Source organism: Ursus maritimus, unplaced genomic scaffold, assembly GCF_017311325.1.
Source record: "Ursus maritimus isolate PB19 unplaced genomic scaffold, ASM1731132v1 scaffold_4, whole genome shotgun sequence".
Taxonomy (NCBI): Eukaryota; Metazoa; Chordata; class Mammalia; order Carnivora; family Ursidae; genus Ursus; species Ursus maritimus.
Genome location: NW_024426552.1, coordinates 9,065,263 through 9,080,283, shown reverse-complemented (window position 1 = coordinate 9,080,283; position 15,021 = coordinate 9,065,263). Strand labels below are relative to the sequence as shown.

The 15,021-nt window shown below is 44.4% G+C and overlaps 1 protein-coding gene across 1 annotated transcript; it reads left to right on the top strand.

Moving 5' to 3' along the window:
- The first annotated feature begins 568 nt into the window (after window positions 1–568).
- LOC103673139 (carbonyl reductase [NADPH] 1-like) lies at window positions 569–12,736 on the top strand. Its single transcript, XM_008701882.1, has 3 exons — window positions 569–857; window positions 1,569–1,676; window positions 12,181–12,736. The coding sequence occupies exons 1-3, from the start codon at window positions 569–571 to the stop codon at window positions 12,660–12,662; spliced, it is 879 nt and encodes a 292-aa protein (XP_008700104.1). The 3' UTR covers window positions 12,663–12,736.
- The last annotated feature ends 2,285 nt before the right edge of the window (window positions 12,737–15,021 follow it).

Sequence of the window (15,021 nt, the reverse complement as noted above, 5' to 3'; positions counted from 1 at the left end):
CCCCTGGAATCACACGGAGGGAGAGCCCTGCCCCCAGCTAAGTCTCAGCACAGGACCGAATTCTCTATTTCTCCCTAAGAAAACAAGAGGATCTGTGTCCTCAGTAGGAATTTCCCTGTGCCAGCAATTTCATTGCATCTTGGAAGAATCCAACCATTCCCATTCTGCAGAGGAAGAAGGACTCATTCCCAAGACAATATCTGTACTCCTGTCTAGCCGCATATTAACCCATTACCAACCAGCTTTCTGGGAGCACATCAGTCCAAATCAAACCATTCCTGGGCTCAGAGGAGGGATCCCAAGAGGTAGAGTCCTGGTTGGGCTCAGGTTGCAGCCCCACAAGGGGCAGACTTGGTATAGCGTTATTAGGACACCTTCTGGAACATCTGGCCCCTCCTTTAATGGAGGGACTGAGGCGGAGCCTTGGGCTCATGGGCTCAAGGCACGGCAATCTGAAATACAGATCCACAGACCACTCTGTGTCCACACCTCTGCACCACGACTCTTTGGCGTGGCCCACAGCACAATCCGCTCACCGCACAGCACCCCGATTGCTCACCTGGCAGCCATGTCATCAGCTCCACGTGTGGCGTTAGTGACCGGGGCCAACAAGGGCATCGGCTTTGCCATCACAAGGGACCTGTGCCGGCAGTTCTCGGGGGATGTGGTGCTCACGGCGCGGGACGAGGCGCGGGGCCGGGCGGCCGTGCAGCAGCTCCAGGCCGAGGGCCTGAGTCCCCGCTTCCACCGGCTGGACATCGAAGACCTGCAGAGTATCCGGGTCCTGCGCGACTTCCTGCGCAAGGAGTACGGAGGCCTGGATGTGCTGGTCAACAATGCAGGCGTTGCCTTCGACAGTAAGGACATGGGAACTCTTAGGACAGGGGACTTCCCTTGGTGGACCTCCAGGGTGGGATAGGGATGGTCCATGAATGCTACTGTGGGACCCAGAGATCCGATGGGATCTAGAACAGCCTCCCTAGGGAAGGAGGTCAGACTAGAGGCACAGGGAGAGCAGAAAACTCCAGAAGTTGCAGGCCTTTCCAGACAGAGCCTCTTGGCACTGCCATGGATCAGACTGTCAGGGACCTCAACAGATTTTTCCAACTCTCCGTATGGACGTTGCGTATTTACAAGAATTTTTTACTTATTTTAAAATAAACAACATTCTTGGCTGCATAAAAAAGAAAATAAAAGCACCATCTGCTGGTTACTAGGGAAAAAAAAGAGTCATTTATGGCTTATTCTTAAAGAGAACTAATAATAATATTAATAAAACATAAATATTTCCTACAAAAAGATAGAATACAATAAACAACAAATTACAAAGAGTCATAGACAGATATCCCATCGTGCACCCTTCCCTTAGCTTACAGCAATGGTGTCAAATTACAAAGCTTCACAACATCAACACACCAGATAAATCACACTGGGACAACACTGTTCACTAACCCCAACATTGCTGAGATTTCAGCAGATTATAAATGGAAAGAAAATGTTATTGTCAACTGACGGAATCTTCTCAGATGGCTACTACATTTTAATCTATTCTCCTCTTCTCCTAACAGTTGGTGATCCCACACCCCTTCATATTCAAGCAGAAGTGACCATGAAAACAAATTTCTTTGGTACCCAAGCTGTGTGCACAGAACTGCTGCCTCTAATGAAACCCCAAGGTGAGCCTCATCAGGGGCCCAAGCTGTGGTGTTTCTGGCATGATCTGCCCCTGCCTCTCTGGCCTCCTCTACAGGCCCAGGCCCCTCTCCCTGATCAGCCACACTGGTCTCCTTGGTGGAGACAGGTGCCCCTCTGCTTCAGGACTCTTACACACTCGTCCTGCAGTCAGCAGTGCCCTCTGACCCCCTGGTCCCTCACTACTGCCTCTGTCTTATCCGTCAAGTCATCATTCAAATCTTTCCTCACAGAGGCCTTTTTCTTGCTCTGTCTCACTCATAGGTGCAGAACCCTGCGGATTCCTTCCTGGACCCTTTCTTCTCCCTCTCCCTCTCTCCCAGGGATTCTATTCAGACTAGTGGATTCCTCACTCTCCAAACTTCTCAGGGCTCCTAACATCGGTCACCTGCCTACAACATTCCCAGAGCTCCAGACACACATAGTTCTCTTCCTGCCTCTCCTTCTCCTCAGGATGCCCGCCCCCTCCCCAAATTCCATCCCTCCAGCCCCCAACCCATGCACCCATCTGAACATCTAAAACATTTCCAGATGACACTCACTCTTTTCCCATGTCATCTTGGTCACAGACCATACCATCCACCCCCTAGGAAGCTAGAGGTCATTATGCTCACCTCCTTATTGCACAGAGTTGCCCTATGGGCTTTGTCCCCACGCCTCTCCTCCATCCCAGCTCTACAACACACACACTCGCCTGTCATTTCTGGATCATCGCAACCCTCCTAAGACACGCTGCTTCTTCAGTCTCTTCCTCTCGGGGCATTCTCTCTGCTCTCTGAGGGCTTGCTTACTCCCAAAGTCCTTCAGGAGCAAAGCCCAAGCCCTGGGCATCACCTGTAGGCATCTCTGTCATCAGACCTGCCAAACTCCAGGCCCATCCACTCCCCTTCCCCTTCAATGATCTGCACAAAACAAACTCCCAGAATTCCTTGCTTGTCAACTACTGTAATACTTCCCCACGAGAACGTGATGCGGGGAATCACCACCCTTTTACTATACTCATTAAGACAAGCTGATGATTTTAGAAAGATTAAGGTCTCTGGCTTGAACCAACGACATGCGGGTACACTACATTCTGCCCCGATTCCCCTTCTGTCTGGGAAAGTTCTACGACCTCTTCTAACACTGGCTTCACTGGCATCTCAAAGCGCAGCTCTCAGATGTCACCGACTCCTTCACTCACCACAACACTTGAGTGGGATGGAGTTCCTTGTGCCACGACCACACATCCTACAGGTATTCCCTTAGGAGGCAAAAATGACTTCTGGCCGAGAAATTTTTCTCACTTACTGAACAGTGTTGGTCCATGCAGTGTGTTGGCCTTGGACCAGAAAGAGGAGTGTTCTCCTGCATTTGCTAAGGCAGGTTCTCATCAAATAATTCATCTTGCCTCAGGGAAACTAGACTTCCTGGACATGGAAATGCAAGTTATCTTCTCAGTGGGAAAGCAGAGTTTTCTTGCCTTTTGAAAAAGGAGAGTTCTTCCATTAGTTGGGGGGATGGCAGCCACTGCGGCCATGTTACCAGGACTTTACCCTCTTTGGGGAAACTATCTGGGAGAAATCCGAGCTAGGATAATCAAAAGCCAATACTGTCACTCCTCTCCCATACTTCACAACCTAAGACACAAAAAACAATCTTAAATGACTTCACCAGTTCTCTGTGGGTGCAGAACACATTCCAGAGGCCCGAGTTTGCTCTGTTTTTTGGCAAAGAAGGACAAAACAAAAGACAATTGTGAGCCTGAGAACAATGAGGAATAGCAGATGTTGATTCTTCTTCTTTTTAAATCCTTCCTTCAAAAAGAGTTTTACTGAAATAATTTAGCCAAAAAAAACCAAACAAACAAACAAACAAAAAAGATAAGAATCTACAATTGCCTGCCTTCTTAACCAGCAGTCAGTATCTAGGCCGTGTACATCCCATCCCGCACTCCACGGCTTTTCCATCCCAGTCCTCCAAATTCATAGTTCTGAATTTGAAGGATATGCTCTTTAAAGTCATTAACTGCTGTCCTTCCCTTTTCTCTTTAAATTATATTATGCTCTTATTTCAAAAAGATATTAAGGTATACTCATGTCTCAGGAATCGAGCAAGCATTTGAAATCTGAATACTCTTGTTCATCAGGTATTAGCTAAAGTAGGAGGAAATACAGACTTGTTAAGGCTACACTACCAAGGAATCCTTAAAGAAGGTGTTCTCAACCTTCATTTGAGAAGGTCCTGCTTTGCAACATCCTGTACTCTGAAAAACTACTAGAGGACTTGGTGGGAAAATTGCAGTACTGAAGGAATCTCTCTCTCTCTCTCTCTCTCTCTCTCTCTCTCTCAGACACACACACACACACACACACACACACACACTGTCATGTTGTGGTTCTAGAAAGGATAGGTGGCTGGACATTTCTAGATGTCATGTGCTAGGCATTTTATATATTGTCCCTATTTAGAACATGGAGGAATAATACATCTCAAGGTCACAAACACAGCTTGTTCCAGACCAAGGACATGTGGCATCCAAATTCATGGTTCTCCCCACTACTCAAGGTCCTTAAGTATTTTTCACTAGAGCCCCCTCTCCAAATGAAGCCTACTCCCCATCAGATTTCCCTCATATACAAGGGTCAATATTTTCACAACTAATACTAGACTTCCTGAGATAGACAGTACAGAATAGAAAAGACGTCATCACTTCATTACAAACAGCCTACAGAAAGTTAGTAGAGTTTCTCCATCTACTGTCTCCACCACAGTAACATAAGAAAATGATCGCAAGCTCCTGTGAGTAAAGATAGCCTCCCTTCTAGTATACAAATTACGCAGTGTAGGTCCCTCTGCCGCATCTTGTTCTATTTCACACACTTCTGTGTTTTGCAATTTTCAATCATGAACATGTATTATTTCTATTGTAAGAGAGTTAGATGTAGTGGTAAGTAATATGTATCTGGGAAGAACTCACTAAAATATTTTTTAATTTAAATTCAAGTTAGCTAACATATACTGTAGTATTCGTTTGAAGAATAGAATTTAGTGATTCATCACTTACATACAACACTCAGTGCTCATCCAACAAGTGCTCTCCTTGATACCTATCACCCATTTATTTTTTTTATATATTTTTAAAGATTTTATTTATTTATTCGACAGAGATAGAGATAGCCAGCGAGAGAGGGAACACAGGCAGGGGGAGTGGGAGAGGAAGAAGCAGGCTCATAGCGGAGGAGCCTGACGTAGGGCTCGATCCCATAATGCCGGGATCACGCCCTGAGCCGGAGGCAGACGCTTAACCACTGTGCCACCCAGGCGCCCCCCATTTATTTTTTTAATAATAATTTTTTATTATGTTATGTTAGTCACCATACAGTACATCCCTAGTTTTTGATGTAGTGTTCCATGATTCATTACTTGCATATAACACCCAGAGCTCCATGCAATCCATGCCCTCCTTAATACCCATCACCGGCCTATCCCAATCCCCATCCCCCCTCCCCTCTGAAGCTCTCAGTTTGTTTCCCAGAGTCCATAGTCTCTCGTGGTTCATTCCCCCTTCTGTTTACCCCCCCCTTCTTCCCTTTCTTCTCCTACCGATCTTCCTACTTCTTATGTTCCATAAATGAGTGAAACCATATGATAATTGTCTTTGTCTGCTTGACTTATTTCGCTTAGCATTATCTCTTCCAGTCCCGTCCATGTTGCAGCAAATGTTGTGAAATCATTCTTTTTGATGGCTGAGCAATATTCCATTGTATATATGGACCACATCTTCTTAATCCAGTCATCTGTTGAAGGGCATCTCAGCTCCTTCCACAGTTTGGCTATTGTGGACAATGCTGCTATGAACATTGGGGTGCATATAGCCCTTCTCTCACTACGTCTGTATCTTTGGGGTAAATACAGTAGTGCGGTGCAGATCATAGGGTAGCTCAACTTTTAACTTTTTTAGGGGACCTCCACACTGTTTTCCAGAGTGGCTGTACCAACATGCATTCCACCAACAGTGTAAGAGGGATCCCCTTTCTCCACATCCTCTCCAGCATTTATATTTCCTGCCTTGTCGATTTTGCCATTCTAGCTTGGCATGGGTGGTATCTCCAGTGTGGTTTTGATTTGAATTTCCCTGATGGCTAATGATTTTGAACATTTTTTCATGTGTCTGTTAGCCATTTGTATGTCTTCATTGGAAAAGTGTCTGTTCATATCTTCTGCCCATTTTTTGATTTGATTATTTGTTTCCTGTGTATTGAGTTTGAGAAGTTCTTTATAGATCTTGGATACTAATCTTTAATCTGTAGTGTCATTTGCAAATATCTTCTCCCATTCCGTGGGCTGCCTCTTAGTTTTTTCGACAGTTTCCTTGGCTGTGCAAAAGCTTTTGATCTTGATGAAGTCCCACAAGTTCACTTTTTTTTAAAAGATTTTATTTATTTATTTGACACAGATAGAGACAGCCAGCGAGAGAGGGAACACAAGCAGGGGGAGTGGGAGAGGAAGAAGCAGGCTCATAGCGGAGGAGCCTGATGTGGGGCTCGATCCCATAACGCCGGGATCATGCCCTGAGCTGAAGGCAGACGCTTAACCGCTGTGCCACCCAGGCGCCCCCACTTTTTCTTTTGTTTCTCTTACCTTTGGAGATGTGTCATGAAAAAAGTTGCTGTGGCCGATGTCAAAGAGGTTGCAGACTATGTTCTCCTCTATGATTTTGATGGATTCCTGTCTCATATTGAGGTCTTTCATCCATTTGGAGTTTATCTTTGTGTATGATGTGAGAGAGTGGTCAAGTTTCATTCTTTTGCATATAGCTGTCCAATTTTCCCAGCACCATTTATTAAAGAGACTGCCTTCTTTCCACTGGATGTTTTTTCCTGCTTTGTCAAAGATTAGTTGCCCAAAGAGCTGAGGGTCCATTTCTGGGTTCTCTATTCTGTTCCGTTGGTCAATGTGTCTGTTTTTTGCCAGTACCATGCTGTCTTTGTGATCACAGCTTTGTAGCATAGCTTGAAATCCAGCAACATGATGCCCCCAGCTTTGTTTTTCCTTTTCAACAGTTCCTTGGCGATTCGGGGCCTTTTCTGGTTCCACACAAATTATAAGGGCTGTTTGTTCCACTTCTTTGAAAAATGTCATTGGTATTTTGATCGGGATGGCATTGAAAGTGTACATTGCTCTGGGTAGCATAGACAATTTAACTATGTTTATTCTTCCAATCCATGAGCATGGAACATTTTTCCATCTTTTTGTGTCTTCTTCAATGTCTGGTTTTTTTTTAAAGATTTTATTTATTTATGTGACAGAGAGACAGCCAGCGAGAGAGGGAACACAGCAGGGGAGAGGGAGAGGAAGAAGCAGGCTCCCAGCCGAGGAGCCCGATGTGGGACTCGATCCCGGAACGCCAGGATCACGCCCTGAGCCGAAGGCAGACGCTTAACGATTGCGCTACCCAGGCGCCCCTCTTCAATGTCTTTCAAGAGTGATTTGTAGTTTCTAGAATATAGATCCTTTACATCTCTAGTTAAGTTAATTCCGAGATAATGTATGATTTTTGGTGCTATTGTAAATGGAATCGATTCCCTAATTTCTCTTTCTTCAGTCTCATTGTTTGTGTATAGAAATGCAACTGATTTCTGAGCATTGATTTTGTATCCCGCCACATTACTGAATTGCTCTATAACTTCTAGTAGTTTGGGGGTGGAGTCTTTTGGGTTTTCCATATAGAGTATCATGTCATCTGCGAAGAGGGACAGTTTGACTACTTCTTTGCTGATTTGAATACCTTTTATCCCTTTTTGTTGTCTGATTGCTGTTGCAAGGACTTCTAGTACTATGTTGAATAATAATAGCAAGAGTGGGCATCCTTGTCGTGTTCCCGATCTTAAGGGAAAGGCTTTTAGCTTTTCCCCATTGAGAATGATATTTGCTGTAGGCTTTTCATAGATGGTTTTTATGAAATTGAGGAATGTACCCTCTATCCCTACACTCTGAAGGGTTTTAATCAGGAAAGGATGCTGTATTTTGTCAAATGCTTTTTCTGCATCGAGAGGATCATATGGTTCTTGACTCTTTTCTTGTTGATATGCTTTATCACACTGATCAATTTGTGAATGTTGAACGACCCTTGCATCCCAGCGATGAATCCCACTTGGTCATGATGGATAATCCTCTTAATGTACTGTTGGATCCTATTAGCTAGGATCTTATTGAGAATTTTGGCATCCATATTCATCAGGGATATCGGTCTGTAATTCTCCTTTTTGATGGGGTCTTTGCCTGGTTTGGGGATCAAGGTAATACTGGCCTCATAGAATGAGTTTGGTAGTTTTCCTTCTGTTTCCATTTTTTGAAACAGCTTCAAGAGAATGGGTATTATTTCTTCTTTGAATGTTTGGTAGAATTCCCTGGGGAATCTGTCAGGCCCTGGACTCTTGTTTTTGGGGAGGTTTTTGATCACTGCTTCAAACTCTTCATAATTAATCGGTCTGTTTAAATAATCAATTTCTTCCTGTTGCAGTCTTGGTAGCTTATAGGTTTCTAGGAAGGCATCCATTTCTTCCAGGTTGTTTAATTTATTGGCATAAAGCTGTTGATAAAAGTTTCTAATAATCCTTCCTATTTCATTGCTGTTGGTTGTGACCTCTCCCCTTTCATTCATAATTTTATTAATTTGGGTCCTTTCTCTATTCTTTTAAATAAGTCTGGCCAGTGGCTTATTGATCTTATTTATTCTTTCAAAGAACTAGCTTCTAGTTCTGTTGATCTGCTCTACTGTGCTTCTGGTTTCTGATTCATTGATCTCTGCTCTAATCTTGACCAACTGCTTTCTCGTGCGTGGTTTAGGCCTGTTCTTCTGTTCCAGCTCCAGCTTCTTGAGGTGAGAATATAAGGACTGCATTTTAGATTTTTCTATTCTTTTGAGTGAGGCTTGGATGGCTATGTATTTTCCCCTTAGGAGCGCCTTTGCAGCGTCCCATAGGTTTTGGACCATTCTGTTTTCATTCTCGTTGGTCTCCATAAATTGTTTAAATTGATTTTTAACTTCCTGGTTTACCCAATCATTCTTGAGCAGGATGGTTCTTGGTTTCCAAGTGTTTGAGTTTCTTCCAAATTTTTCCTTGTGATTGAGTTCCAATTTCAAAGCATTGTCCGAGAATATGCAGGGAATAATTTCAGTCTTTTGGTATCAGTTGAGACCTGTTTTGTGACCCAGTATAAGGTCTATTCTGGAGAACGTTCCATGTGCATTCGAAAAGAATGATTATTCTGTTGTTCTGGGGTGTAGTGTTCTGTATATATCTATGAGGTCCATCTGGTCTAGTATGTCATTCAAAGCTCTGTTTCTTTGTTGATTTTCTTTTTTTTTTTCTTAAAGATTTTATTTATTTATTTGACAGAGATAGAGACAGCCAGCGAGAGAGGGAACACAAGCAGGGGGAGTGGGAGAGGAAGAAGCAGGCTCATAGCGGAGGAGCCTGACGTGGGGCTCGATCCCATAACGCCCGGATCACGCCCTGAGCCGAAGGCAGACGCTTAACCGCTGTGCCACCCAGGCACCCCCTTTGTTGATTTTCTGCTTAGGTCATCTGTCTATTGCTGAGAGTGGAGTGTTGAGGTTCCCTACTATTAACGTATTATTATCTATATGTTTCTTTATTCTGGTTAAGAGTTGGCTTGTGTATCTAGCTGCTCCCCTGTTGGGGGCATAGATATTTATAATTGTCATATCCACTTGTTGGATACATCCTTTAAGAATCATATAGTGTCCTTCTGTATCTCTAACTACAGTCTTTAGCTTAAAATCTAATCTGTCTGATATGAGAATTGCTACCCCAGCTTTCTTTTGAGGTCTGTTGGCATGAAAAATGGTTCTCCATCCCTTCACTTTCAGTCTGGATGTATCTTTAGGTTCAAAATGAGTCTCTTGTACACAGCATATGGATGGGTCATGTCTTTTTATCCAATCTGCAACCCTGTGGCGTTTTATGGGAGCATTTAGGCCATTCACATTGAGAGTGATTATTGAGAGATATGATTTTAATGTTGTCATGTTGCCTGTGAAGTCTTTGTTTCTATAGTTTGTAAATTTCTGTTCTGTATCACTCTTGGGGTCTTTTTACTTTTATAGAACCCCCTTAATATTTCTTGTAGGGCTGGCTTGGTGGTCACATATTCTTTCAGTTTCTGCTGGTCTTGGAAGCTCCTTGTCTCTCCATCCATTTTGAATGACAGCCTTGCTGGATAAAGTTTCCTTGGCTCCATGTTCTTCTCATTTAGTGCTCTGAACATGTCTTACCAGCTTTTTCTGCCTTGCCAGGTCTCTGTAGACAGGTCTGACATTATTCTGATGTTCCCCCCTCTGTACGTGAGGAATCTCTTCCCCCTCGCCGCTTTCAAGATTGTTTCCTTGGATCTAAGATTTGTGAATTGTACTATTATATGACATGGTGTTGGTCTGTTCTCATTGATCTTGGGAGGGGTCTTCTCTGCCTCTTGGACACGAATACTTGTTTCCTTCACCAGATTAGGGAAGTTCTCAGCTACAATTTGTTTAAATATCTCTTCTAGACCTCTCTCTTTCTCCAGCCCTCAGGGATGCTGATGATTCTGACATTGGAATGTTTCATTGAGTCAGTAATCTCCTGTAGTCTTTTTTCTTGAAAGTGGAGTTTTTTAAGCCATGTTTCTTCTCTTTCCTTCTTTTCTATCATTTCTTCCTCTAACTTACTAATTCGTTCTTCTGCCTCGTTTATCCTGGCCGTCAGAGCATCCAGTTTAGACTGCATTTGATTCATAGCATTCTTAATTTCCAGCAGATTTGTTCTCATTGCAGCCCTTAGAGATTCTATATTTTCATTAATATTTTTTCAAGCCTACACGTCATCTTGACCAATGTTACTCTGAACTCCATTTCTGACAATTTGGTTATATCAATGTCCATTAATTCTGTGGCAGAGGCCACAGTCCGTGTTTCTTTCCTTTGTTGGGGGTTCCTCCTCCTTGTCATTCTGATGAGGTGTGGTTGTGGGGATGTACAGAGTCCCAGTTATTGACCAGAACCCAAGCAATGTGCACTTGTCTTATAGGGACCTTAGGGTTGTGGGCTTCTTGATTTTTTAGCTTGCCTTCTGGGGGAGGGGCCTGCCGCGCTGATACTCAGGCAACCCTGTTTGGGTAGAGTTGCCCCATCCCCGAGGGGTGGGGGGTGCTCAGTGAGAACTGGTCTTTCTGGGCTTCTGTTCTCTGGCGGCTTTCCCTGGCAGTTTTCTGTGACTCTTCTGCGAGCCAGAGTAGCAGTGGCCGTATCCTAGCCTCTGTCTCAGAACAGAGAAATCGCAGTCTGCTCTCCACTGAGCTCTCTTGGCCGCTTTAACTTTGTTTGTGTTGGTGCTGCCAAAAACCCTGCAGTGTCCTGGGTTGTGCGCCGCACAGCCGGTGTCCCAGCCCTCACTTCCAGGGCCTGCACGTCTCTCTCCTTTGTGCTTCTAACACCGCCAGACGCCCCCGGTTCCCACACGTGCTCCCGAGCTCCCAGTTTCAATCTGTTTTCCCCACAGCTACCAGTCCACAAGTCCAGCCTGCTCCCCAGTGCTGATGACTACTGCTTCCTGGCATCCGAGTGCAGCAACTCCTTCCCCCTTCCATTTATCTTCCAATATCTGTGCGTGGATTCACGGCTCCCCACTTCGCACCTTGATACCCAGCGCCGGAGATGTTCGTTTGTAGAGATCCAGATGTAGCTTCCTGTGACTCGGGCTGATTTCGTGGGTGTTCAGGATGGTCTGATAGATATCCAGCTCAACTCAGTGGACCGGCTGAAATAGGGGTCCCCTACTCCTCCACCATCTTCTTTCCTCCCCCTGGACTTTATTTCTTTTCATACCATCTCTTTAACATGTCACTTTTCCTCTGCCCCTTTCCATGACCATATTGCCGGGCATTTTGTCACTGCTCCTGAGATGATGATTCTCAAATCAAGAGAGAATAGCATACAGCCCACCCCACTGAGGTGATTTCTTTCTACCTGCTACAGCAGAGTGACAGCCTCCCAAACCTGATGCTGTCTGTTCACCTTCAAAAGTTCATCTATAAACTAATCAGCTGCTCATTGGTTAATAGACAGTTGTTCATAGAGCACTACCCTACCACAAGATCTTCAGATGGTCCTAAAGGAGACCTATGAGGAAAAGTGGCTCTCTACTCACGTTACACTGAGCACCTCCTTACGTTCTGCTCAGTGTGTTCCTGTATAAGGCACTTTCTTCTCTTTATGGAATGTCTGGACAGTGCCCAGTCCCATTAGATCATTTCTCTGACATCCTCTGAGACGTTATGGGTAAGACAAGGTTCAAGACTGTATCATGTCCGTCACTTACAGAGGCAGTCTTCACTAACACTCAGCCAACTGGGAATTGTCTCCCAAATGGACAAAATACTAGCAGTTTCGGTATTCATCATCCTCGTGCATGCCATGCTACATGACTCTCTGTTGCATTTTAGGCAGAGTGGTGAATGTGTCTAGCATAATGAGCTTCGCAGCCCTTAAATCGTGCAGCCCAGAACTGCAGCAGAAATTTCTGAATGAGACCATCACAGAAGAGGAGCTGGGGGTGCTCATGAAGAAATTCGTGGATGACATAAAGAACGGAGTGCACAAGAAGGAGGGCTGGCCTGATATAAAAGTAGTCACATATGCAGTGTCCAAGATGGGTGTTACGGTCCTGTCCAGAATCCATGCCAGGAACTTCAGTGAGCAGAGGAGAGGGGACAAGATCCTCCTGAATGCCTGCTGCCCTGGGTGGGTGAGAACAGATATGGGTGGACCAAAAGGCATCAAAAGCCCAGAAGAAGCAGCAGAGGACCCTGTCTACTTGGCCCTTTTGCCATCAGATGCAGAGAGACCTCATGGAGACTTTCTTATGGAGAAGAAAGTTGAACAATGGGGACTCCTCTCTCAGTTCCCTTCATGGGTTCCATTTTGATATCTGACATGATTTGACCAAAACAACTCTTACACTGTCAACAATATCCTTACCCAAAAAAAAAAAAAAAAAAAAAAAAAAAAAAAAAAAAAAAAGAATCTCCACCCCTATCGAGTACTCACCCTGAATTGGCTACAAAATTCTGTAGTTTTCTGAGATTTCTTCTGTGATATAAAAGAAAAAGTATGACTTTGAGAAACAAACCGAGAGTTTCAGAGGGGAAGGGGGTGGGGGGATGGTGTAGCTGGTGATGGGTATTAAGGAGGGCACATGTTGTGATGAGCACTGGGTGTTATATGCAACTAATGAATCGTTGAACACTACAAAAATAAATAAATAAATAAATAAATAAATAAATAAATAAATAAACTTAAGAAAAAGTGGAATCGATGACGATGAATGAACATCATAGATGAATAAACAATCTAAGTACGTGTCCATGTGCACAGACTGCTCCATGCCAAGCAGCCCAAAACTCTAACAGACCCTACATCATATCAAGAGAAGGGACAGTTTAACTCAGCACTTGGTAAACATTAGAGAAAGAGCCAGATAATAAGTATTTTTTGCCTTTCCAAGGCCAGTGGTCTCTGTTGGACCTACTCAAATCTGCTGTCGTAGCTTGAAAGTCACCACAGGCCATATATTAACCATGAATGGGGCTGGATTTCACTGGCCAGCATACTCGATCAGTCTCTACGATGACACGGGCAAGCTCATGAAGGACAGACATCCTCTGTGGTCTCGTTAAATATCAAACTCACTGGGGGAAAAACAACTGCAACGTGTGAAACGGGAGTGGGCGCTTAAGATACATCCGTAGGACAAGCTGAGACAAGGGGAAAGTGAATGTGGATGGGTATCAATGGAAATGAAAGAATGATTGTCAAATCTCCCCAAGGTGAATGTGTTATTCATGTAGGGATAAAGGGTCACTGGGTTTGTAACATTAACACGGGTCAGCAAAATACCAACAGAAGGGGAACACGTAACGATAGTGAAACATTCGTCATTGTTGCGGCTAGTCTGGTGAATACATGGCTGTCCACAATACTATTCTTTCCACTGTCCTCTTTGAAAGCTCTCAACACAAACATCTAGACACCAAAAGGTCCTGGCTCTACCACCTAACCGGGTGACCTTGAGCAAAATCCTGCATGTTGCTCTTTGTCCGTGTCCTCAGGTGTACAAGGGGGGTATGTCATAGCACTGCTATGAAGAGGAAGTGAACTGATACAGGTGGACAGGCTGAAAACAATGGCTGGGCAAAGTGTCCTCCATCATGAGCCCCTGTAGTGGGGCCTGACACATCATGGCCCTGAGCAGAAGTTCCCACTGCCCCGCACCCAGGCTGGCTCCCCGTGGGCTCAGTGAACGCCCACGATGTCCCTCCCCTCACAGAAGTATCCATGTGCTACAGTCCCGTCTCCTCTCATGATTACTTTTCACTCTTCACCAGGGGTCTTCAGCTAACAGAAATGAAAACTGATGGCCCCTGACATAAGAGAAGGCTCTTTATTTAAAAGTGAGGTTTCCCCTTTACAAGTTTTGCCATTTAACAGGGCTGTTAATTTCCTCTCTTTGCTTGTAATTCTAAACTGACCCATGCGGAATGCCAATGTCTAGGACAAGACAATAGCATCTCTACTGCTAGTTTGGAAATATATTCTGGTATCATAAAGATCTTTTTTCCTCAATATTTTAAAAATAACACCTAATTATATATAACACTTATTAACTGTGACCTTAAACAAAACAAAATGCAGGCACTTTAGGCATACAGGGGATTATATAATCATTAAATCAAACATTCCAATCAGTACCTTGGCCCACAATGAGCTTCATAAACATCCCCTCCCTTTTCGTGGCCCCTGGAATCACACAGAGGGAGAGCCCTGCCCACAGCCAAATCTCAGCCCAGGACCTAATTCTCTATTTCCTCCTCTTGAGTTTCTTCTAAGAAAGCAAGGGGATCTGTATCCTCAGAAGTACTTCCCTTGTGCAAGCAATTTCACTGCATCTTGGAAGGAAGCAACCATTCCCATTCTGCAGAGGAAGGACACATTCCCAAGGCAATCTTTATATTCCTTTTTTTCTGTTGAGGTTTTCCCAAAATAATTTTAGTTCAACTACCATGAATCTCTAACCCCCTATTAACCATGACCAATCACCTCTGTTTTGGGGAGCAAATCAGTCCAACCTGAACCATTGCTTGGCTCAGAGGTAAGATCCTAAGAGAACAGAGTCCTGCTTGGGGTCAGGGTATATCCCTGGCAGACATGGTGTGGGGTCACTAGGACACCTTCTGGAACATTTGGATCCTACTTTGAGGGGGAACAAGGGTGGGGCCTTGGGCTTT